Source organism: Pagrus pagrus (genome assembly GCF_965226575.1).
Source record: "Pagrus pagrus genome assembly, chromosome: 11".
Classification (NCBI taxonomy): Eukaryota; Metazoa; Chordata; class Actinopteri; order Spariformes; family Sparidae; genus Pagrus; species Pagrus pagrus.
Window position 1 is genome coordinate 10,677,313 of NC_140195.1, and position 26,322 is coordinate 10,703,634.

Genomic DNA, 26,322 nt, shown 5'->3' on the forward strand with positions numbered 1-26,322 from the left:
AGCGGCGTTGTCAGGTCCCAAAACGCGTGTGTTGGGAAGGTGAGGCCAGTCAGCGGCTGTCTGCAAATCTGGCAAATTGTGATAAAGGGAGCCCGTCAATAAAGGGAGGGAACATTGGCTGGTTGTCTAACTCTGCCTGTAATCGTCCAAAGCCCGACGTCTTCCTCAAATGAGGGGATGATGTGCGAGGAATAAACTCGTGGACCATAAGCTCATAATTTAAAAAAAAAAAGAAAAGAAGAAGAAGAAAATGAAAAGCACCGAGGGGGGCTGGAGGGGAACAACAGCAACAACGTTCACATGGGCAGCAAATCAGCGAGGACTGGATCCAGCCGCGGATTTTTTATTTTTTATGTTTCCTCTTTTTTCCCCTAAAGAAACCATCCGGAAAGTGGAATCCAGACGCAAACATTTCTTTAAGGAGCCCTTCGTCTGTTTGAGGCGCGACGGTAGGTGATCCCCAGCGTTCATAAACAGGCCCACTTGTTTGATTTACTTGCATATCAAGTTTTTTTCTCTCCTCCTCTGCTCCCCTGTTTGTTGGCTCCTCGCTGTCTCTCCTCTAACTTCACTGTAAAGCTTTGGAGTTTGTGCCGTTGTCAAACTCCACGTGTCTTGGCTCTTGTGTTTTTTTTTGTTACCCCACCCTCCTCCTTTTCTTTTAAATGTCACCGGGGTCGAGGGAGCGCACTCCTGACTGTAATGTAAACCCGTGGAAAACGCTCATCTGGCAGCAGGCTCTGGGGCGTTTAGACTTCCAGTGTGAATCCTCTATCGCAGGCTGAGAGGGCACCAGATGGCAAACCAATGAGGGGTGAACCAACCTACTAAATGATACCACATGAAATGCAGCATTTAAAATCCCATCTGGGCTGCCGTCCCCGCGGACATGCAGTGTTGAAACATGACACATATTTATACACCTGCTGATGGAGCACACGGGCATGTCCGATAGGCTGGTGACATGTACGCACAGCCAGCTGACCTCCTAACCCCGCAGCTCGGGCTTTTTGATCCAGCCCAGCTGCCCTATTCACCCGCAGCCCCACGCTCTCTTCATTTCAGCTGGAAGCTCGTATTTTGGCTCCTCGTGAATGCCGTACGTGCTCCATTAGGCTGGGATCCCTCGTCCCTTTTCTTGTAATGGCTTTTAGAGTATGTGGCTGAGATTGAGTCCTGGGTCAGCCTTCCTTACTGGCCCACTGGCTGGAAAAATCATGTTATTGTAGGGGAGGTGGAGATCCCCTGTCATTTTCATCGTGATTATGTTGTCAGATGTCAGAACCAGATATGTATGTATCTTTAATGTGTTATTCCCAAAAATGTGCTGAGAAATGTGACTGAAAGTGAAATTGAATGCTTCGTATACAGGTTTGGTTAATACAAATCAGAATAATCGGAATAAAAGCACACAATATTAAAGCAAAGATGAGATCAGAGGTGTCACGATACTCACGATAACCGTGATATTAAAACAAGACATATTGATATTGTGTTAATAATACACATGTCATAATATCGTGTTAATAATAAGCGAAGATCATCTTTTGTTTATGAGTTCATCTCAGTTGCTCCACCTCCGTACACTCGTATTTTGAGGTTAATTTATTTGCCATAAAAGACACAAAATCACACAGTAAACAAAGTGGAAGACAGATTCGATCGCTTGCATTTTCCCCCCCAAATTTCTGTGGATATCGCGATAATATCGTTATCGTGAATTTGTTTGCCCCTCGATGATATTGTGACGACCTCGGATGAAATACTGAATAAATTCAGCACTTAAAATGTTTTTAAAATGTGTTTTTCACTCACGCTCAGGTAAAATGTCAAGAGCGTGTAAGAATACACCAACATTTAATGTACCATTTTCCAGACAAACTTCTCTATGTGACTCTTAACAGGCCTCTGTATGAATCTGCCCTCCATTTTCTCTCCCCTGACGTCTCTGCTCCCTAACAGCCATACCTTGAGATGATTGTTCTAAACTGCTCGATAATCTCTGTGCAATTCTCAGAGCGTTTCTCAGCTTTCACAATGCATTTTCATGCACTCATATTCCTCAACACCAGGCTGCAATTTGAGGCCACAAAATGAACTAATTAGCATGATGATTAGTCATTAGTATGCTAATCATAAGCAATTCACATATTTTATTCATATTGTCGCAGGCTTGTTTTTCTCCTCTTGCTGGAATTGTGTACACATCCCGTTTTATTTTTCATTGCAAACATGCGAGTGGAGCTGGTGACTGCTGACAGTGAGGATGGTGGTTTTCTTCCCATGCAGTGCATCAGCGTTTGTATGTGCAGCAATGCTACGACATAAACGACGATGACACGGTGGTAAAGGATCCTCTTTTTCTGGATAAACGTGGCTGCACAGAATCAAAATCCGAAAAGCACAATTCAAAAACAAAACAATCGACGCTAAATATTTAACAAAACCCTTGTTTTGACAGCAAGTGAGCCTTCAACAGGGGTTTTAATATATAAATATGTCTTATTAGGTAATCCCACAAAGAGTTTTTTCTTTCAGAAGCCTGGATGTGCAGCCTCTTTTCTGTTGCTGTCTGCTCTTTGTTTTCATCAGCCTCTAACCGTGATTGCTGCTGTACATTTTTCTTGACTTGTAAGCACTGGGAGAGTGCACCGCTGTGTGTGTGTGTGTGTGTACCACTTGTGTCTTGATGATAGAGGGATTGGCACACATGTATTTCACTGGGGAAGTAAGGCACAACTGGATAACAGCTCGCACAATATTTCTATATAAACCCTCAATTTAATTTGGTCTTCCCTCCGCAGGGATGATTGATGAAATTTACCTCACACCTGCACGTGCTGCTCAGAGACACTTGTGACATTCCCTGCATGTGCGCAGCTAACGCTTACATTGTCATCCCCGCGGCGCGTATAGCCGCCGAAGACGCTGAAATCACTTCGAGGCTTGATGCTCTTATTTGTCTGTGCTTCTTTAGTATAGCATTTGTTTAGCATGACCTAAATTGCTGTGAAGTGAGTGCCTCAGCAGCTCTGTCTCGCCTCTCTCTTTCTCCCTCCCTACGTCTCTCTCTGTCTCTTTGTATGCCTCCTTTTCTCTTTCACTCACTCTCTCTCTCTCTCACGCGCACACACACAATTTACAAACAGGCAAAACAAGCTGAGAGGACAGTTTTTTGTTTTTTTTTAATAACAAACAGCTTTTGCCAGATATTATTTACATGCGTAGTGAAGTATTGTGGGATGTAGGAATCAGTGAGGTGGGCTGGCCAATGATATTTCAGGAATGGTGAGTGAATCATCTACCAAATTTGTGGAGCATGCTCTGTTCATCTCCTCTGTGGTGTTTTTTTTTCTTCTCCTTTTCCTGATTTTACCTTCCTGAAGGGATCAACTATGCAAAGAAGTTAAACCCCACTGCTGCAAAAGACTTGCTTCTTCCTCTGTTGGGATTCTGATGTAGCATTTGCCACTCAGTCAAAGGAAATGCCGTTTCCACAAATCCAGGGAATTAGACAGCCGTGATTTAACATCCAGCCTGGGTGCTGCTTTAACATGTTTGGCATCAACACGTCAGCGTGCAACAAGCAGGACGGGGACGGGTACCTGTGCCGATCTGTTGACAGCCCTGTGTGACAGCCAGCACACGGTGTGGATTTAGTAAACATATGACCTCCGTGATAACCAGTATGGGGGCACTAAATCGCTTCAAATTTTGTACATGTGTTGCTAGGCAACAGCATAATCGGTCTCCGTCTCTCCCTCCTTATATGGCTCTCTACTGGGATTGCTCTGCTGCTATCATTGAAAATGGTTAATTAACTTCTACAAAAAGTCCATTAATGGTGCAGATTAGGCTTCTGAGGGTTAAAAAGCACATCGAGGCGACGCAAAAAATCTACGCCGACATACAAATGCGTGTAAGGGATTAAAAGGCCTTTGAAATGAATTATCCCAGCACCATGCTTACGGTTGTACTCGAGCAATAACAGCTTTAACGACTGCTATAAACAATATTATCAATATTGAAAAGGTTATGTGGTAAATTGGACATACTGGCTCCATCGCTGACAAGCTCATTTACAGAGATAATCTGCTAGGATTGATTCTCAAAATGAGCAAACACTTTAACACAATTACGAGGCCTGTTGTGATAAATAACTGCTACCCTGAGCTGAAACACAACATTGCCACACACTAATAGCCAAGATTTATAATGTGCACAACATGTCACGTACATGTAGCACCTCTTTTTTACAAGGAAAACAGGTATTAAGTCAAAGCTGACTGACACTGGCCTTTTATTTAATATGTATTGACCACAACAATATAAGAATAAGTAAATCTTCAAATGAAAAAAGAAACTGATACATAGAAATGGTGACCAACCATCGTGTCATGTTATTTTACCCTAGTTGCTAGAAATTTTTTTTATAAATAATACTGAGATTTGGTTTAAATTCAACCAATTATTATTCCTAAGCCCTCTTGCCTCTCAAAAATATATTCTTTACGTGAGATATGTCGGGTCGCCGCAAGAATTCATAGAATCATTCATAGAAACGGAAAGGTGCACTAACATTTTCATCCATTAGGTTTAAATCGTATGTTCAGAATACCTTCCCAAATTAATTGTTCACACAACATAACATCAATTCTTAGAAATTGCAACACAGAATTTATTAGAGGTTCACTTTTGTCGTGTATAGTGAGCTGAAAAAATGAAGGAGATCACTCTAATGAATATGATATATACCTTAATTCTTCACGTTAACTTTCACTCTCAGGTTTTTCTAGTTTTCTTTAAATCATTATCACTCACTCACAGTGAGAACACACTGTACATGCAAATAACTGTGAGTCCAATGGTTGAGAACAGTGGGTGACACATTTCTTTTGTTTGATATATTACAGACTATTCACATGTTGGAAACCTCCGATTCCTGCGAATAAATCCCATTTTCGCTGAGGTCAGCCTCAGGTTTGGCACTGAACCTGAGCAATGATACTGCTATTCCTTTTTCTCTGATGGTATCTTTTTTTTATATTTTCTTAACGAGAATAAATTAATTTTTTGTAATATAAATATTATGTTTAAGTGATGGTCAGTGATGACGCTAGATAAGTGTGGATTTAAACCTCCTTGGATGAGGATGGTAAGTGTGTAATAGAACAAGATAAAAGGCCCTCAGTTTGAATGGTTCAGTACATATGCCTGCTCGAGTTAACAGATATTTGAGATAAACTGATTTTTTTAATCCACCTCAATGCATGTTAATAAAATGCTTTTGCAAATTGATTAAGTAAATCTTATCATATCAAAGGGACAGTATCGGATAGAAACTAGAATTTAATTGTCTCTGGTTTTGTCTTTGTTATACGGCTCGTCTTGCAATTAAGGGTTGCATTTCAGCTCCCATAATTCTTTGCTTGTTATGACCATCCAGTCCTCATGACAACCATGGCTACAGAGTGAAAGATAGAAAATAAAAAATAATAGGATTAAAGCAATTTGATTACAAATAAATGACAACCCACAATAATCACAATGCTGATAATTTGGGGGAGAAGTTGATTAATTATCATATTACTGAGTGCTATTTGAAGGGGAAAATGAAGACTGACTGAGGCTAACTTGACATAATCATTAGCTATAGTGATGAGGATTACATTCTTAAAATTGCTGTCTATGAACTGTCAAAAATTGCATGTTTAACTTCACATCCTGCAGATTTAAAGGCAAACTAATCCATGCATTATAATCAGGAGGTTTTAAGTGTGCACTGAGAGAACCGTCTACATGCTGTGGTGGTGTAGAGTCAAACTAGGATGACAGAAAAGTTGTGGGTAACACTTTTCAATCCAGTACACAAAAATGTGAGTAGTTACTTGATAGTTAATTAATCATTAATAAGTAATTCATGAATAGCTGTGGTTTGATGACTATATAGTAGATGGATACCAGATGAGGAGATCTAGTATAAATGAATCACTGGGTAAAGATTAGTTCATTAATATCAGCTGTGTCTGATTAACTCTGAACCAGCTGCTTAGTGGCACACACTAGTGATGACTCATTATTTACTAATTAGAGAATCATTAGTCACTCTTTTGTGTCTTTCTTCACGAGTTGTTCCTGATTAACTCTGAACCAGCAGCTGAGTGAAATAAACTAGTAACTACTCCTTAACTTCTTATTACTTAATCATTAGTTACTCTTTTTGTGCACCTTCAAGTAAAGTAAAACATTATACTGAGTAGTTACCAAGTAGACTTAATAATTAAGGATTACTTAATCATTTGTTATTTTTGTGCCCTCTTAAGTAATTAATAATTAATGAGTCTACTTGGTAACGACTGAGTGTAATGTTTCACTTCACTTGAAGGTGCAACAAGAGAGTAACTGATGATTAAGTAATTAGTAATTATTGATTCTACTCGGTAACTACTGAGTATTGTGTTTTACCTTACTAACTTGAGAGTGTTCAAAATTCATAACTAATGATTAAGTAATTAGTAGTTGATGAGTAGTTACTAGTTTATTCCACTTAGCTGCTGGTTCAGAGTTAATCAGGAACAACTCAAGTGGTCAGTATGTTAATTCACAGATATTTATTACCTAGTCATTACATTATAATACAGATCAATTAATGTATTATCTCCCAGTCTGTTCTCCAGTAACTCAGCATTAGCTACTCATCAATTTCCCAGTCCATCCTGATTCATTCCTTACTTGGTTACTGAGTAACTACTCACATTTTTGTGTACCTCAATTGTAACGTGTTACCTCAAAAGCAACAAGTTCATTCTGAAGGTTTTTGTTTTGGATCTGGCAGGAGGGTTTGCACGAGGGTCGTACATTACTGTGAACAACTGGCACATCAAAGGCTGTACACCTGAGAGACCGGCGCACAAAGGGGGACAGCAGTGTCAGTGCACATAAAACATGCTTGCATCAGGGAAAGAGTGGGGAGTGAAGGGAGACGAAGGGTCCATCATCAGCATCACCAAATAGGATGGAGCCACGACATCGAGGTCTTTCAAAGCGAGCTTTGACAGAAGCCTGCAATCCTTTCCCACCACACTGCCCCTGCTAATCCCCTCCATTCAACCACATCACTATGGAAACTGACTGGATGTCTCACCCTTGCTGCCTAACTTGTGCCATCCAGCCATGTCTGCCAGTGACATGGAGGTTGTGCGGTTAAATGCTGCCCGATGATCACCGTTCCACTGCACGCTGCGTGTCTCTATGCTGTGACATTATTTGCTGCCATATTGATGCAGGAGCATTAGGTTACTGTCCTTTAAGATCTAGAAGACGGCTCCAGAAGAGACAATTCACTGTAGTATGAGCTCAAAGGTTTGCAAGAGTAAGCACTTCAGCCTTCAAAAGAAAAACTTGCCTGTGTGGTGAAGAGTTTGAGGTGGATGGAGCAAATTTTCATATTCCTGCGCCTGCTACCTATTTCATTTCTTTGCCTTTCCTCTGGCAAAATTGCAGGAGAATATTTGTCATGGTTTTAAAAGGTTTATCAGCTTCAAAGCTGAGGGAGCCAGTCGTCCAACCCATCAGTGAGACCACGCAATCCTTCCAGCACTGACAAGAATGGGTTAGAGCATGTGGACAAAATTCCCCAGCTAAGCTCCCAATTCAGAGCTTTTACATAAAGCTCGAGAAGCAAATTTGCATTTTGCCATTGACGTCAGCTTTAATCCATCCCGAACCACTTCTTCAACCCCCTCAACATCTTGTAGAAGAGGTTCAGTAATTGCTAATTGCATGAAAAAGATGGTTCTAATCACCAGCACCATCAGCCTGGTCAGCGCTAACACTGATAGCCTGAGATAAGCCAGCATCAGATGGAGAACAGAGCCCACAGGTAAACACAACCTAATCAGGCGAGTGAAAATGAAGCACGTGCTGCATGAATCTCGAGATGTTTCAGCCTTCTGATATAAACCAGGAGAGCAACTTAATCACACCCACACTTATTTGGCCTGTCGCTGTCATCTTACATCTTCTCAAAAAAATGCCAAAAGCATGCCCGAGACATTAATTACCTGCCTGGGTGAGTTTGTGTCCCAAAGCTGATGCACATTGCCTGTTGAGCAGTGCCATCATGTGTTTAATTACATGTTCCTCTGCCCTTAAATACCTTACTACTGCATTATTATTTAATTATTTTTCGATCAATCACCTCGTCTATACAAAGTAAAAAAACTAATTACAAGTCACTGCAGCCCAAAGTCATTTAAACTGCTTATTTTGTCGAGAATTCAACACTGATGTGGAACAGAAAAGCAGTAAATCCTTATGTTGGAGTGCAGCTTCTCCAGTGTATTAGATATTTTCACTGGATGACTGACTGATCAATCAATTAGCACAAGTTTCAAACCTGTCTCTGTGATAATAATCTATTTTCAGAGCAAACTCTGATGTTGTCAAGATTTGGGTTTTTTGTTCATCTGACAATGAACCCTCACTTTCATCAAAGAAATCGACTATAAGAGTTCGGGGTGGGTTGGACTGAAAATAGGTCAATTATGATAAAAAGAAGGAAAAAAAGCTCTGAAAGATATATTTTTTCTGTTAGTCACTTCCCCGGATTTAATTGCCATTTGTGCAATACATCAGCAAACAGTGAACTCTGAAATAAATAAATTATTCCCTTGATAAATTATTCATAAGTCATTTGTTCTTACAAATTCACATCTAGCAGTGCAACAATCAACACTATTTTAACATTTATGAGTGTGTGTTAGGACCAAACTCATTTGCTGTTGAGACATGCCGTTTTGATTGTGTCTCAGCGGAGGAAATAACATCTGGTCTAACGTGTTCGGCCAACTAAAACATTTTTAAAAATCCCAGATTTTGGGCAAATTCTTTTCTTTTTTTTTTCGCAGCTGCAAGAAAACTTTCATGCCAGTACAAGCTTTCCCCAGACGCAAACACACAATGTGCTTTTTTATTTGATTTATTCAGCCTTTGGAAGCTCCTTGTGTTTACCTGTGGTATTACGTTTTGCTACAAGTGTTAGCAACATGGCTACAGCTAACGGCTTGGCTACTGTCCAAAGCAAAAATCGACGGTTCGAATCCCAGTCTGACCTGGAAATCCTGATTTTAGTGCTTTGAAAAGGCAAAGTAAAACACTTGATTGTATTGATATAGGCAGGTTTTGGTACTTACTGATCTAGGAGAAAGAATGCAAGCAGAGGAACAGGCTTTGACACAATACCGGCGCTTTCCATCGAATGAACAGCCATCCTTGTTTTACTTTGGTTTCTAACACTCTCTCTCTTCGCCTCCTTTGCCTCCTCCATCAGCAGAGTTCTTTGTCTTTTGCAATGCAGGGTTTCCACAGTTATTCCAGTTGTTGGATCGGATAGCAAAAGGGAACAATGGCATTTCCTGTTTCGATTGTGCAATGCTATTTGCTGCAAATCCTTCATTTTTAGGGGAAAATAGAGCCCGGTTGTGGGCCAGAATAGCATAATGAAAGTGAGGTTTATAGGGAACCAATCCATACATGGATGGTGTACTTTTTTCTACAGCCATGACTCTGTGCAATCACGGTTTACTCCAGAATGATAAGGTAAAGCAAAAAAGTGGTCTACTGCCAATTTAAAGCAACACTATGTAGAAATTGGCATTTTGTGCAATTTGGCATCCCCCACAGTTTCTGAGTGCAGCACCACTGTTGTAAATACAAATCCCAGGTCTGTAACACCTAACTTCAAACAAACCTCATGACACCATAACAATGTTATGTATTGAAAAACTTGTATGTTGAAGAAAACATGTGTGTAACGCTGTGATCCTACCCTCTCACTGAAGTTACATATTGCAGAAACAAGTGATAGGGGGGGCAAGTGGCTGAGACAGAGACACCATTCACCCTGTAAGACACTGTACCATTAAAAGGATTTGGATTTTTACATAATGTTGCTTTAAGATTGAGAAATCTCCTTTTTTAGGAAACGCTAACGACAGCTGCTTGAGATGCCCCTGCAGACATATGGGGATATATGATCACATCATCATTCTGTAGCGTTTATGAGCATTGTAGCTGTTTTTTTTTACCAGCTGTGTATGTGTCATCTGTCATGAAGCCATGCTGACTATTGCCTGTAAGGGCAATTTAAGATCGTATGACACTTGATATGTCACAGTGACCAACACACTACATGAGTAGCATGTATATTTGCCTTGATGACAATCCAACTGTATTAGCGAGCATGCTAATGTTTGCTAAGTTGCACTGTACAGAAGGTAAAGCAGAGGCTCATGGGAATGTCATTCTTTGTGCAGGTATTTGGTCATAAACCAAAAAGTATTGAAAGAAGCTGTTATATTTCATTTAAATTTCATGGCAGTTCATGAAACAGTTGTTGAGATGTTCTATGAAAATCCACAAATGTGAACCTCATGGTGAGGCTAGAAGAAAAAAAATTGGGATAACCAGATTCATTAGGATTCGTTATGTGGAAAACATTCATTTATTTACAAAATTTCACAGCAATCCATCCTGTAGATGTTGAGATACTTCACAGAGGAAGTGAGAACTTTGACCTGCTGGGGGCATTAGGTGAATAAATTCCATTTATGGTCCATCCTCTGAGGACAATGAACAACTTTCTTGGCAATCCATTCTCTAGTTGTTGAGATGTTTCAGTCTGGACCAAAGTGGCAATCTGACTAACCAGATCTGCCATTCCTGAATTTATAATCCTGAGCACTGAATTTCAGTACTTTGCTGTGGAGTTACAGAGAGGCTGTCTAAATGATTTCCAAAGCTACCAACAACCTGCCACAGCATATCCACAATGGCATATTTATACAAAATACATCTGTGTGAAAGCACATGTACTTGGCAAAGCCATTCACTCAGATGGGAGAAAGGGAACAAACACACAGAGGGAGGGAGAGACAGGAGGTGAGGCTGAATCAGATCCAGAAAAAGATCCAGATGCAAAACATCTGGAAAGAGGCACCGACAACCAGCTTGGAAACAAAGGGTGCAGGATGGCCGATGGTCCAGCACAGAGAAGACTGAATCAAAAGACAGGACTAGGAGGAGAAAATAGGTTGAGAGAGAAAGAGTGTGAGAGAGGCACACAGCTTGGATGCTCATGTGCTTGTGGTGCATCAAACAAACAGAGGGTGAGGGAGGTGCAGTGGTTTTCAGAAACTTCACAGTGTTCTTGTTGGCAGGACAAACATTGAATAATAATACTAGCCTTAATAGATTCACCTACAAAGTCTGACTGTCTGATATCAGCAGGGAGTATATTCTGGAGGAAGGGAAGAAGGCCAAGAACAAAGCCCTGAGGTACTCCATGGCCCAATCCCAATACACCCCTACCACTTAGCCCTTAGGCCTCCATTTTGTGCGTTCACGTCCAGGGGAAGGGTGTCCCAATTCTCGCTGGGATAGTCAGAAAGGGTGAAGTGTTACGCCTACATGGCCCTCCAAACGAGATATTTTCAGAGGCAAACTTCCAACTGAATGTTATAAGAACCCCTTTTCTTGATAACAAGCATCAATCAATCGTTACCAGCCACTGATGACTTGGTAGCTGCCAACTAGCTGGCTAGCTAATGTTGCATTGACTTTGACTAGGTCTGTAATTAATACAATTGTCCACGTTCCCAAGAAATTCCACCTGGCCAATAATGGCCAAAAAATAAAACTAGAAAATAATTGCATGCAACAATTTTGCATTTGTACTCTGAGCCACACTGATCTAATGCCTGTCTCTTACCTCTGATGCTGAATGCTCATTTGTCAATTTGACATAAACGTTTAATATAAATCCCAAACTAGTTAGACCACCCTTTGCCTCCACGCCCATGGCTTAGCAGTCTCGCCTGTGTGCTTTGGCTGCTTGTTCTATCCGGCTTATTTCCTCCATGATCTCCCATGTCTCCCCATGGCACAGTAAACTGTACAAAGTAAACCACTTTTTATTTAGAGAGTGCTGGATTTTCCACAAGCAAAGACCAGTTGCGGACTGGAAAATTGGTTTGTAGTTGCCCAATTAATCAGTGTGATGAGTGTTTTAGCACATGGGCAGATATTCCATTAGGGGCTTTTCCACTGGGGGCTTTACAGAGTTTCTGGATTTTTGGACATTTGTCAACATCTATTTTCTCGCTGGCTTCCTCTCCCAGCTGTGATTGTCCTTCCATCAGTCAAACTTATATTTGACTGTGCTTCTATATATGTAAAACATGTTTTTTGCTTTGATTTATTTTGGTGTGTCTCCTTGCGCACACAATTTTTGTGGCCTCCATACAGAATAATTTCGGTGCCTTTGCACATAAGTTCAAATGCATTAGCACGCAGAGGTGGAAACAATAAAGCATGCAGGATAAATGCAAGACCCTGAAGCCATTTTAGGGCAGAGAGACCCATTCACAGTAGAGGCACTGCAGTTGCGACAGAAACTGCCCTTTTGATTCAGCTGAGGAGGATGATGCTGTTTAACCTTTTGCACTTTGTGGAATAAAGAACATGGATCACAATTTGTTTTATTAGAGAAGCTGTGCAGACGCGTTAATCCGCCGCTGTCACTGTCAGACATGACATGTATGAAGACAAACCCAGAGGTTGTGAGTATGTGCCACATGCCTGACGGTACGTGTGTTGGTATATCTGTATCTCCAGATGGCACATAAGCTTGTGTACTAAAGCCGTGTGTGTTTGTGAGTGAGTATGTATGGATGCTTGTAGAAATGTGAATGATCATTGCGGTGTGTGAGCAAAGTGACGCAACACCTCCGATGTATCCATCCCCTAAAATGGGACAGATGCATGAGCAAGAGATGAAGTCACATAATTTAGTTGTTGGCAATGGCATCAGGAAACATTGACCTTTTGTTGGTTCCTCGAGGCCACGAAGTGAGTCACATGACAGCCGGATATTTACAGTGCCTCCTGTCACTGGCCTTGTCAAATCACAGCACACTTCACTGAAGCCTAGTAGGCCTCAGGCTGGACTTCAGCTACACAGACAGATGCAAAGGTGTTTTTTTCCCCCTCTTTTAGCCCGAGTGTACTGCAACCCTGAATAACACGGAAGAACACGAGGGCATGAGGGGACGTGCGTGTATGTTAGTGTGCGTTTGTGACGGACTGTGTTTGCACATAAGAGCAGGAGAGAAAGTGAGACATACAAAGGGAGACACAAACTGTCTGCAGGACTAATGAATTTCAGGCCAATTTATCTTATGAATGAGCCTCTGGAGGGCATCCATCCCCAGACAGTACCATGAATTGTATAACAAATAAAACTGTACTTCTGGAGCCACATCTCACAAAGGGCAAAGCAGGAGTTGTTGTTTGACTTGAGATCAAACAAGCAACGCATGAAATGACTAAATTAGAAGCCCAGTTGACAAGATGAAATGTTGGCAGCTAACACTTTTGCAAACTGCTTATACTCTTACATTTGAACAGGTCAGTGTCTGCTTACCATGACATTTCCACAAAGCGTGTCATATCACATTTACATCACGTTTTCCAGAAGTGACTTTCATATAAGGAGGCAAAACGGGTGGTTGTGAAGTTTGCGACTGCGTTTCAACATGTGTTAAGCCACTAGATATTTGTGACGAGGGACCACTGCCTTTTAATATCTGTAGGCGTTGGAACACTGGATATTTTTAAGGAGACCTTGGGACACTTCCAGCCATGTGTGTTGCAATAAAAAACATATTTTTTACAAGTGGTCAGCATCTCTACAGCTGTGTTTGTGATGACAAACACGGCATTTGAACATTTAGAGCCGCGTTTGTGCTGACCAAAACAGGTGTTTCAAGCCAAAACATGATAATTTCCTAACCCCAAGTGTTTTTTTTTTGCCTAAACCTAACCAGAGCATAAGCAGCACTGTCACAAGATTAAACACAAAAGTCAAAGGTCAGATGCAATTGTAGGGGGGAGATGGAGCACCACCTTTAGTGGCTGAATGTTATCAATAACACCTTTAACAAAAATAAATCTACAGTTTCAACTTTATATTGCAGACATCTACATTGCCACCATTTATTCTGGTAATTGGGTTTAAAGTATACACACAAAGGTTCTGCTAGACTCCATCGCTCTTCATTACTTTAAGTCCTTATTGAGAAAATTTAGCAGATCTCACAGTCTGACATGCCTCTACCTGCCACTAAGCCCCAAATGTTAAACCAGTAAATGAGATAACTTTGTTTTAATTTCCTTTTCTAACAAAGGCGAAAAATGAGCCTAAACCTCTCTCTCTCTTGCGTTCCCATTTCATGGTGCAAGCTAGGCTGATTTTATCAGTGTATTGTGACATAGAATCTGGCTTGGTGGAGCTTTAATGCTGACAGTCTGTTCAAGGCGCAGGCAGTATCCCAGTTAGAGCCATTTCAAAACAGTTTCTCTTGGAATCAATACACAGAATACAGATCAGCTCTGGCCAAAAAGCAAATACCAGGACAGAAATACAGCACCTAGCTTATGAGAACAGAAGTTGCAGCCATGCTAAATGCTCTGTGAGGCCGTACTGAGGCACAGTTACGCTTTAGGCTAAATACTAAAGTCAGATTACAATGGCAATGCTTGTATGCTGATGCTAAGCAGGCGTAATGTTTACCATGTTCACCATCTTTGCTGTGCATGGGAAATGTAATTTGAATTTCAGTTTTGACCTGCAGTAGATGAAAAGGATCACCAAAATATGATCCTGTGGAGAACACAATATCTGAAGCAAATTTTGCAGCAGCAGCCGAGTTCTGGAGACATTACACATTCCAAAAATGGCATCTGTCAAATATAATATGGCCTGCTGGTTGCGCAACAGGAAAAGTCTGTGTTCAAGTCTTTCAGATAGTCTGCAAACCATGAATGTCAGTGCAACGATTTATGCCAATTCATGCAGTAGAAGTTGAGATATTTCACTGGATAAATGACAACTTTGACCTGCTGGTGGAACTAAAGGAAAAGTCAGGGGGTCCCCAAGGCCATTAGGTGTCATCCCTTGGAAGACATCAGGGTGTCACGACACGGTTGTCCAGACATTTCTCTAAAACACACACATTTTTTCAAAGTTTCCTGTCGTGCCTCAAAACCCCTGATGAACCTTTTTACCTCCATGAAGGGTTTTTTTTTTTCACCCTTGTTTGGTTGGTTTGTCAGGCAACATGTACGGATTTTCACCAAACTTGCATGAGGGATGGGTCTTGGGCCAGATAGACTCTATTAACTTTTGATGTGGATTCGGATAAAATGACGGATCCATGAAGACAGGACATTTTTTTTTTTACATTTTCGGAATTATGCACGGATGAAAACAGGAAAACGTATTTAGGTGATTGAGTACAATTTGATGCCGATCTTAATGGAGATCTATTGTTCTTCCTCAACACGATGGAGATTATGATTCCATCTGCATAGTTTTGTCGTCTTAGTGGTTAGCTGTTATAGATCTGGTGAACTTTATGGTTATGGTTATGGGAAAATTATGGTTAAGCAGTAATGGGTTGTTCAAAATTTAGATTAATGCAGGACTTTCAAGTTTGTTATTAGATTAGGCTTGATTGAGTCAAAGGGCACTGTGGGGCCTTGTGTAGTGCCATTCGAGTTAATATTGGGATGCATGACATTTTCTACCTGCATTTTATACACATAAATTACCTTTGTATGTATTTTCCAATAGGCCCCTGTTGATGAACCAGTAAATGATGATGACATTTTTTTTAATATTTAATGTATTTAATGGTAAAGGTAAGACCATCTGCAATATTAATGTTGCTACTGTTAATGGTTTTCATTATCATTCTCCACTTTCAACTTTGATTGTGCTCAAGGAGGTAACTGGCAATCTAAAAATGGGCTGACAATGGTTGGAGGAGTACAATTGTGACCCGCTTTTCCTGAATACACTCGCCATAGAGTTAAAAATGTAATATTGAAGTTGTACCAGTGTTCATTTGACTCAGGATTGTCTGAAACACTGTCAGAAACCCTGAGGGCCCACCATTCCATTTCAGAGAGCTGCTATTTGAGGGGAAGAGGAGACGGCAGAGACACTGACGAATCCAACATGGGTGGTCGTGTGTGCACGCAGGGAGAATTTCTACTAAGACAGACAGCTCTTGTTGTAGGATACATTTATAAATGCTTAAACATATATGTTGTTATCATGCACTTGCCTCATATATTGCCTTATATATTTGTGGCATTGACTTTGCATCCATCCACTGACCCCACTGCTGTGCAGCATTGCCAGATATGGAAATGTTAAACTAATGTACCAGAGGCTTAATTATCGTATTTTGGGGGAAATTATTGTAGATGAAAATGAGTACAACAGGTATAAATGTGCAATTTTACAGATCATGTATTTAAAATGAAACACCGGGCTTACAGGTGCATTCAAAATAACTTGTGTTGAACTCAGCATACCTTCACGAGAAAGTTCAAGTGTCAACTCCACGTCACCACAAATGAATATTGAGAAACAACAGCCATGCTCGCCATTCATATTCATCATCATAGCCTACTTCAAACACGATTGGCTGAAAAGAGGTCACGTGAGGCCTACAATACATATTTTTTTCAACATTTATATGATTATCAGCAGACTGTACTGTGTGTTCCAACACCACAATGTCCAGTTTGAAACATTTATATTTTATCTCCACTCTAAACACCTAGTAGAAGAAAATATTTCAATCCAGCAAACATAGAGACACTGATAAAGTGCACAGTTCTCTATCTTCAGCGACCTGTCTTAAGGGCACTGTACAGTGGATGTTTCCTTGCTTATGAGCAGTATATAAAATAAAATGTATTTTTATTATATTAAGAAAAAATATGACTTCAAACATACACACCCCACATTAAAAACAAAACAAAACAACATTTAAAAAAGACAGCAACACACAAAAAGCCAAACTAGACAGAGATGGATACAACAGTGTTCCAGCCTGAATAAAGCATATTGTGAAGAACAGCACAACTGGATGTCAGGCAGCAGGGAATTCAGCAAAGACTCGGGACACTTAAGGTGTCTGATAATTGGGCCCCAGGAACTCAAATCATTCATGAAAACCACGTGTGTTCCTCGGGAGCCACTCGAGACGTATCCCTGAGACCAGTTCCCTTACCCATAAAGAAACAAGGAGCGCTGGTAGCCTTCCATTCCTGAAGAATTATCCTCTTTGCTACGAGCATACCAGACATACGACTCTGCTGTCGTATGTGTCAGTGCAAGAGAGGCTTCAGAACAGACAAACAAGGCAATTGATGTGTCAGGTTCGGTCTATAAATCATAGATTTTACAGAACAAAATAGAGATATCCTGCCAGAAAGGCACAATCTTCAGACAAAGACAAAATATCTAACTGTCGGGTAATGATGCTCAGAACTGACCATTAGTCTTCTGACAAATGGCGCCTATATGCACCTCTGTTCACGTACATTATCAAAAAATCACTAACGTAACATTCATTTTGATCTCACAGGGGCAGGATGATGTGGCTCGATGTGGACACATGCAGAGACACTCACGTGCACGCAAACGTTTTGGCACAGAAAATGTGACCACTGATGTGTGTACTGATATTATTTAATATAAAAAAAAACATTGTACTCCTGTCCAGATGAATAGTTAGCAGCAACTAGTGCAGCATTCATTACAGAGCCAAATTGGATTCTTAATGCACACGAACACTTTTTATTTTATTTTTTACAACACTGCCACTACAAAGCTTGTTCGACAATAAACCTGGAGACTGAATCTTGACCGCTCCTTTTGCTGCCACATAGAAGAAACACATTTTCTCTCTTGCTCGGAGCGAACTTCATCCGCCATATATCTGAAAGGAAATCTTTTCTGGGTGTCTCGTACACTATTATAGAGGTTGAAGGGGAAGGGGGGAGGTGGATTCGGGTAGAAAGGGTGGTAGGCGACTTGGTGGTCCAGTGGACTGGAAAACGCTGCCCCCTGGCAGAGAGTTAGTGCGTGGCTCTATCGGCGCTGGAGCTAATGTGGCCACTGCCTCATTAGAGCTCTGATGTAAGGAACACTGCGTAACGCCAAGTGCCTCGGCGCAAAGAGTTTCAGAAAAAGGAGCCACTGAACGCAGTGAAGCAAACCGAAGACTACCCCTCTACCCTCATCTCCAAAGACAAATCCCTCAATTTGGGTTAGACATTGTCACTGATCAGAGATTGGGCGCCTCTAATAAAGCACTCACTGGACAGGAAGAGATGCTTTCATGGTGAAAAACACTATGTATCACTCAGTCACATGCAGAGCTTTCACAGCCTGCCACAACAGGAGCTGCTGACAGGTTGCTCATCAATGAAAGGAGACACAGAGAGAAATGGATAGAAAGAGGATGGGGGGGAAAGACAGAGAGAGAGAAAGAAAGAAAGGCTGACAGGCTGAGCTCCCCTCCTCCCCTCGGCAATCAAGGAGGTGAGGACACAGAGGGGAGGAGGAGAGAGAGCGTAGGACCTATGCTTCAAGCTCAGCTGCACGTCAACCCAATCATTATATCACACGAGTATTTAAATTGACATGATGTATGCTGTGTATAGTAGTAGATCTTCACAAATGTAGTCCAGCTGATTCAGTACTGCCAGCATGAGATGTTACGCCTCGGGCGTTTGGACATATTGCACTCTTGGAATCTATAATGTTTTCTGCAGGAAGAGATTTTGATTGATGATGGAAAATTCAGCCTTTTACATAATAAGTCGGCCAGATAACTATTATTATGTTAAGCAGGATTAGCACAGCACAATGTGCATGCCTGTGCAACTTCAGAACATTTCACTTAACCTGGTCGGAAGAGAAGAATCGAAGGCAGTGTATTCCAGCATTCAGACTGAGACGTGAAATGCAATAATTTTGACTTGTGGATTTAGTTAATTTGCATGAATGATTTCAGAGCACATATAACCATTGTCAACCCTAATTGTGACCCTGATATCTGTCTGCAATTCTGATGTGTGCATGTATGCGTGGAGGAGGCAAAGAATAGAAAATAATACAGTCACTCTGAGGACAAAATGTGGTGGCAGGGAGGCAGAGAGGGAGGTGGAGGGGGAAATAGCCCCGCTCATCTCCTCTCATTTTCTGCCCGCTTCTACCCAGCAGAGTTTCTATGGCAACCCCTCAAAAAGCGGTGTGCGGTGAATTGTGGATTTGAGATGCGCTGTCTGATTGCGCTGTGTGGAGGAGATGGCTGGCTCTTTCGTCAGCCTTCCTCTGTAAGAGGAAATTGGTGGAGAGCTCCAATGAAACAGCACTCCATATGCTTTCTGTGATGTGTGTGCCAGTCTTTGGTACCACCGCTTGTGTGTATGTGGGGGCGTGTGCGTGTGTGCATGCTCAAGAAAAGCTTTACATTAGAATCTAGTGCCCCCTGCAGAGCTGCTCTTCACTCTTGGCACCCACCAGACTGCACTCAGCTCTCCAAATGAATCTGTCTGGCTGACCATGTAGACTCATCAGTATGCTTTTGGTTTCAGCTGATGGAGTCGGTGCCACTGATGACGATTCATTTCTGTGCTGGATTCCAACAGCCACGAACAAAGCGGTGCTGTGGGGCTTGACTATGAAATTTTGACGAATGACTGAGGAAACGCACAATGAGAACCAGCACAAAATCTCATTTTGGCTCCTGCCCTCCCCCCTCACGTTCCCTTCCAACCTCACCGCCTGTCTATTTCCATGGAGAAATGGAGCCACCAGTCACCTTTGCATGTGACTGATGTGCACTGGTGTGAGGTCTCTTTCAGGAGATGTGTGTCTGTATCTGTGTAAGAGTTGGACATGTATGTTGTTCAGTGTGAGCTTCCTCTCACTCTCTCTCTCTCTCTCTGAGCGGCTGTATGATGCTTGTAAGCTGTGCCAGTCCCCATTAGCATCCCATTATAAACCAGCATGATCACTCGTCACTTAGAATGCCTGCCACAGCATGCTGTGTGTGTGTGTGTGCATGTGTGTGTCTGTGAGTGTGTGAGCTTGTGTTGGAGCACGTGTGTGAACGTGTGTGTGAATCACACAGTCAAGTGATTGAGATGGCCTTGTTTCAAAGGAACATGGGGGGGGGGGGAATGCTGCAAAGTCTTGCACTGTGTACAATTCAATTTAAATGTGTCTGCAAGTGTTTGGTTTGTTTGACCCAGATTTCTCACCTACCCCACTGTTGATAAATTGGATATCCGGAGGCAGCCTTGCGCAACAATTTAATTTAGTCGATATATAGTGAACAGCACCCTCTGCTGACTAAATCTCTGTTGCACATGAAGGCTAAGAACTGAAATCCTCATAAATTATGTACAGTGGGGAATTGCCTGAGTTGTGTTCTTCTTACTGAATCTACTGTGTGTGTTAACAGTATCATTGTGCATTGATGTAAATAAATGAAGGTATGTGGAGACAATGATATTTCCCCTTTTAAAGGTCAGTTCAGTGAAATTAAAAAGAACCATTTTTCCATTTATCCAAACAGTATCTTTGATTTCATTTGACCTGTTTTTTCCAAGATTTCTGCCTTCGCCCCGATACAATGGAGAAATAAAATGGCCTTGTTTTATTTCTAGTGCTTACATCACTTCAACTTTTAAACATTTGACATCAACATCTTTTTCCAGAAACAGTGTTGCCATTACTCCATTACCGGATAATCCACAGAGCACAGAATCTATTTTGTCAGTAGAAACAATGTACTGGAAACTCTTCCTCGAGACGTCGGTGGATAATCCAGTCATAGACATTGTTTACAGAAAGATATGTAGGTAATGAGAGGAGAGAGAATATGATTTTTGTTATTTGGGTGAACAGATCCTTTAATTTAGCTTCTTCTACAGATAACAATGTAAGAAGTCCCATCATGAAAGGTGCACGTTGTAGTTTTGGGGAAGACATTTTATTCAGAAGACAAACAGAGTCGTTTTTTTCTTTATGCCTCAACAAACTAAATAAACAAACTCTCTTTGTTTTCTGTGACTGAATAAAACAAACTGACCTTAAAGGACAACACACTTTCATACTGTTTTACTTTGTTTTTATTTGGCGGCGGACCCTGCCACCTTTTCAGCTTCAAACAGTGTTCTGGGGACCTTATTTTCCTCTGAGAGCAGCTTGTTTATTCAGTAATGGAAACAATAAATATTTCCGAGTTTGCATGATTACCTCATTAACATTGTAAATATTGTGTCTCCTAAACTACACAATGCACCTTTAATGTTATGACTTACCCCTGTGCTTTTCCTACTGCGACAAGTCAAAATGTCTGCCATGAACACCCGTGAACATACCAGTCTTTATGATCAGGTCACTCTGAATCCCAGTTAACACCTTCACACTCTCCCCTCCTCTGACTCCATAGAGCTCTCCTTACTTCGTGGTCTGCTGGCTGTGGTCTGCGTCTGCCTCCTGGCCTCCACCCTCTACCATCCCCACACACATACACACACACACACACACACACACACACACAACCTCCTGAGCCCTCTGCATCTCTGGTCCAGGTCTGGAGGAATGTTGAGTGTCTCTCCAGCCCCGTCCCTGGAGATTAGGACCACGCGTGCCCCCCCTCACTTCATTCCATTCCAAACTATGCCCCCTAAGAGCTGCTGCATTTTTATCTGAGCCTGGTGATTGTGACAGATTGGCCAAATGACACACATACACAGACACACTCGCCGAGGCACAAGCCGAGGGGAGGCCGGTCCGCCTGGGGAGGGACCAGAGCAGCTCCGGGCTCCAGCTATAAAACCCTCCCAAGATGAGGCCAGCGTCCTGCCCTGAGCTGGACAGTACCTCCTTCCTCTGTGCCAGGACGCCGTCAGGACAGGCAGCAGACGAGCCTCCAACATGAACGACATCTACAAGGCAGCGGTACGTCCTCTCACAACTCATACGACTGAAAAGTGTGCAGTTGGCTTCCTCCGATGAAGTGATTTTAGTTTGTTGGATGCTCACCAAAAACCTGTGTGTGGACTAAATCTGGTATGAGAGTGATGTTGTTTTGGACCACAAACCATAATCCCTAATACTTAGTTTGTGACGCATGATCAGTGATTTACAATGTTAGACTGAAATCATATAATAAGTGGCCATTACGTGGGATATTCTGGCACTTGTGTATTTATTTGATAAAAGAAAAAAAAAAAAGCCCCCGTCAGTTTGATCTTCTGACATCTGACATTACTTGAATGGTTGACAAATCCCTGTTGATGCACCTTGCACAGCACATTGCCCCCATCGCCAGCTGATGTCAAAAGAGCCTCGACACCATATACGTCTCTAGATGTTCTCCTACTTCAGCCCTATCAGAGCTGATAGGAGCCACTCAGGAGGTCACCGACAGGACAGGTCCCTGGTCCGCACTCTGCTGCCTCATCCATGACTCCAAATGGAACGGTCCCACTTCACGTGGCTAATTTTGGCCAGTTGCTCAGATGCTTCTGCATCCGTGGTTCTCTGGTGCCAGAGAAGGGCTTCAGGTTTAGATAAACCCCCCACGACTGAATTCCAGCATTATCTGTGAGCCAGAGAGCTGCGTGGCTGCCTGTCCACCTCCGCCTGGACGGCCGAGCGCGGCTGTCCCGTCCACTCACGTCCCGAGTGAGCGGCGCAGTTGAGACAGTAAAAACACACAGGAATGTACATTACATGTGTTTGTTTAGATTGGTGTTTTCATATATCATCACCAGAGGATTGCATGTGTGCGAGCGTGTGTCTGCATGTGTGTGTGTTTAATTTATAGTGGACGACAGACAATAACTCTTACATAAGCAGCTGTCTCCCTCTCTCATTCGTGGTAGCTTTTCCAGGATTACTGTTCCATTGTTGGTCCAGATCCACAGCTATGCTAATTTAAAGCACTGTGTATTGTGTGCTTTATCTGTGGTTCCTGATCCTCCTGTCTGTTTATTTTTAACTCCTCCTCTTACTGGCTCTCACATATGATATATAGGTTCTGTGTTTTGTCAAGGATGGCCCAGGGTGCGGGACCAAAATATTACGTTTGTTGACTTTGAAGATATCAAAACAGTTAGAAGTAATCTATTCCAGAGGCTGCTTTCACACTTTAAATCTAAACCCCAAATTCAATTTTGACTTTTTTCACAACCGTGTACAGACAGACAGTAACTGAGAATATACAGAATAAGCTAATTTCCAAAATCGATACATACTGTACACAATCACACAATCAATTACTACTCCAACTTTTTCTTCTTACAGGTTGAGCAGCTGACAGACGAACAGAAAAATGGTGCGTGAACCCAAAACTCAAGCGTGCATCAAAACATCATCGTTTACCTTGTCCCGGTCCACACCACGTTTGTCAGTGATATAGAGTTGTTTGCCTGTGTGTTGCAGAGTTCAAGGCTGCCTTTGACATCTTCGTACAAGATGCGGAGGACGGCTGCATCAGCACCAAGGAGCTGGGGAAGGTGATGAGGATGCTGGGCCAGAACCCCACACCGGAGGAGCTGCAGGAGATGATTGACGAGGTGGACGAAGATGGTAAATCAAAAACACCACGAGAGTCTAAACGATGGGCTGATTGATTGTTGACCTCTTCGTCTCCACGGGCCAGCCGGCAGGACCATCATTGCGCAATCATGTTGCGAGACAAGTGCAGTTCAAAGCCTCTGAACTTAATGTCAAATGATGGTCAAGGATCTTATGACAACAAGACGTGTCAGGCTGAATTAAAGGGAAATGCGTATCAGATGGTGCACAAGTCATCTTGGATTTCCCATGAGATGCAATGATGAAACATAAAGCGAAAAATCACATCCTGGGTTTGTTTGATAAAGTATAAACCTATATCACATGTTGTCAAATAGTGGGGATATTTGTGACTAAGGCTGCTTAAGGAGACATTTAAAGGGACAATCTGTATTTTTTTGACCACATAAATGACAAATATACTATACAGAAAATTAAGATTTTGACTTAATGATCATTGTCTTGCATTAAAAGAGGTTCCAATACCGTTCTTGATTATGTTCATAAATTTGGCCTTTAAGGAGAACATCAGAGGTCTGGTAGTTAAGTGGTGTGGAGTGTAATGATGTACTGAAGCATGGTGTTTGTGCAGGGAGCGGAACGGTGGACTTTGACGAGTTCCTGGTCATGATGGTGAGGTGCATGAAGGACGACAGCAAAGGGAAGTCAGAGGAGGAACTGGCAGAGCTGTTTCGCATGTTTGACAAGTGAGTTTCACGTTTGAATCCTGCTGCTAGTTCGCCCCGGTGAATTATAAGAAGAGAGTGGTTCACTTTTTACAATCTTGAGACGTAAAAGATACCGAACTTGACAAAACAGCTACAACAAGATGATGCTTTCATCTGAAAATCACTGCAGACCAGTATTTCAAATTGCTCTGTGGTTCCTGCGAAGTATGCTCCCCCTGTGCAATTATGTGTACTGACAAAATGCCAAGTAGCTCTGCAGAGTACAGCGTGTAGTTTGTTCTATAATCCTCTTTGACAGTGCTGAATATTTCAAACACCCACTCCATGTAAGCCAGACACCTCGTCTAGAGAATCAAAGAGGAAACTTGCTATACTTTTTTTCTCCTCACAGCGATGGTTCTCAAATACTTAAATGAAGTATATGATCGGTTACATTTCACACGCCACCTCCTCCACTGTGCCATCTGTGAGGCTTAACGGGGGTTTGTTAATGTACTTTACTCCTCTGATTGTGCAGGAACGCAGATGGTTACATCGACCTGGATGAGCTGAAAATGATGCTGGAGTCTACAGGAGAGGCGATCACCGAGGACGACATTGAGGAGCTGATGAAAGACGGGGACAAGAACAATGACGGCAAAATTGACTACGATGGTGAGGAGTCTTAAGAGAGACCTGTTGAAACACTCATTCTATAATTCATTCCTTGTTCCTCAAAAATACAGGCAAATTTATTATGACTTTTGCTTGATAGAGGCATCTTTATCTTTGTCTTCCTTCATTTTTCAGAGTTCTTGGAGTTCATGAAAGGAGTGGAGTAATCCTGAGCAAGAGAAGATCCAGAGTGTTATTTTTTTGTATTTCTCTGTAACTCCACGATCATCCGTGCAAAACCAGAAGCCTGAAGACATGGATGCCTCTGACTGAAACATTGGAACGACTTTGCAAGATTCATTCGAATTGGCCTACTGTAGCTTTCTGTATTTTTCTACCATCTCTTGCATCGTTGTAAATACAGTTTGTAACTACTTTTGGAGCCCATGTATACTGAATTTGTGTAAATGTATCCAAATTACTTATATTTTCTATATAAACCCACGTAGTGAACCGGTTGTGTTTGTTTCCGACTAATTCTCATATAGTGCCACAGGCAGTTTGCAAATCTTCTCACTGAGAGGCTGATATTGTTTAGCTGGGCAGAAAATGCATGTATGCACAAAGCAGAACATATCCATGTGTCAACATGGTTTTTACACCAGGCTCTGGGAGACTAATCATACTTTTAGAGCAATGTACCGGATCCAGTCTGTATACACGTTCTGATGTGCACGTTGCATACATTTCTGTATGTTTAAAACACTCTCAGGACTTTCTGTTTGCCCCTGGAACGTCTGCATATTTCTTCAAGAAAGGTCATGTAATAAACAAGATGCATTTGTCAGAGAGGTGTCAATTTTTTTTTTTCGTTTAAATATTCTCACAACATTCGTTTTTTTATTATTATTATTTGTGGAAACACATCGGTGTATCTTAATACTTTGTTCTTCATAACCCTGAGAATAAATCAGCTGCTGTTATTGAGAAGCAAACAACACTTATTTTGCCATCTCATTCCCGATTTGCCTCGCAGCTCTTTGGACTTTACAAGCTGATCACATGCCTTCCTCTCTGTCCTGTCCTCTGCTGTTTGCGTCAGGCAAATAAAAAAGCAGAGGCCTGAAATATTATTGTTGTGATATCAAGGTAAGGTATCACGGTGCAACTGTGCTGCCTGGCCAAAATTGTGATTTATATGTGTAATTTGTGCTCTATTCTGACTGGTGTCTGTGGCATGCGGACTATTCACATGTTTTCCATGTAAGTATCTAGTTACACAGTCTATTGAGACAGGAGCTATTTATGTCTAATCATGTTAGTGCCCATGTTAGGGGATCTGGATTGACCGACACCAGTTGACAATCAGATGCCTTTGTCCATATAAAGAATGTTGTTGTTCCTCCACACAGAGATGACACTTCTATTGTTAAAACAGCTTGAATTCTGACATTAGTCATTCTGACACAAGTAATATCTGGATGATTACAATAAAAAAAAAAGCAAAATATTAATTTA

General features: G+C 41.7%; 1 protein-coding gene across 1 annotated transcript; it reads left to right on the plus strand.

Annotated features, from left to right (window-relative positions):
* The first annotated feature begins 147 nt into the window (after window positions 1-147).
* tnnc1a (troponin C type 1a (slow)) lies at window positions 148-25,642 on the plus strand. Its single transcript, XM_084367013.1, has 7 exons — window positions 148-449; window positions 21,387-21,898; window positions 23,249-23,279; window positions 23,387-23,533; window positions 24,114-24,228; window positions 24,728-24,864; window positions 25,000-25,642. The coding sequence occupies exons 2-7, from the start codon at window positions 21,875-21,877 to the stop codon at window positions 25,029-25,031; spliced, it is 486 nt and encodes a 161-aa protein (XP_084223139.1). The 5' UTR covers window positions 148-449; window positions 21,387-21,874; the 3' UTR covers window positions 25,032-25,642.
* Window positions 25,643-26,322: the final 680 nt, after the last annotated feature.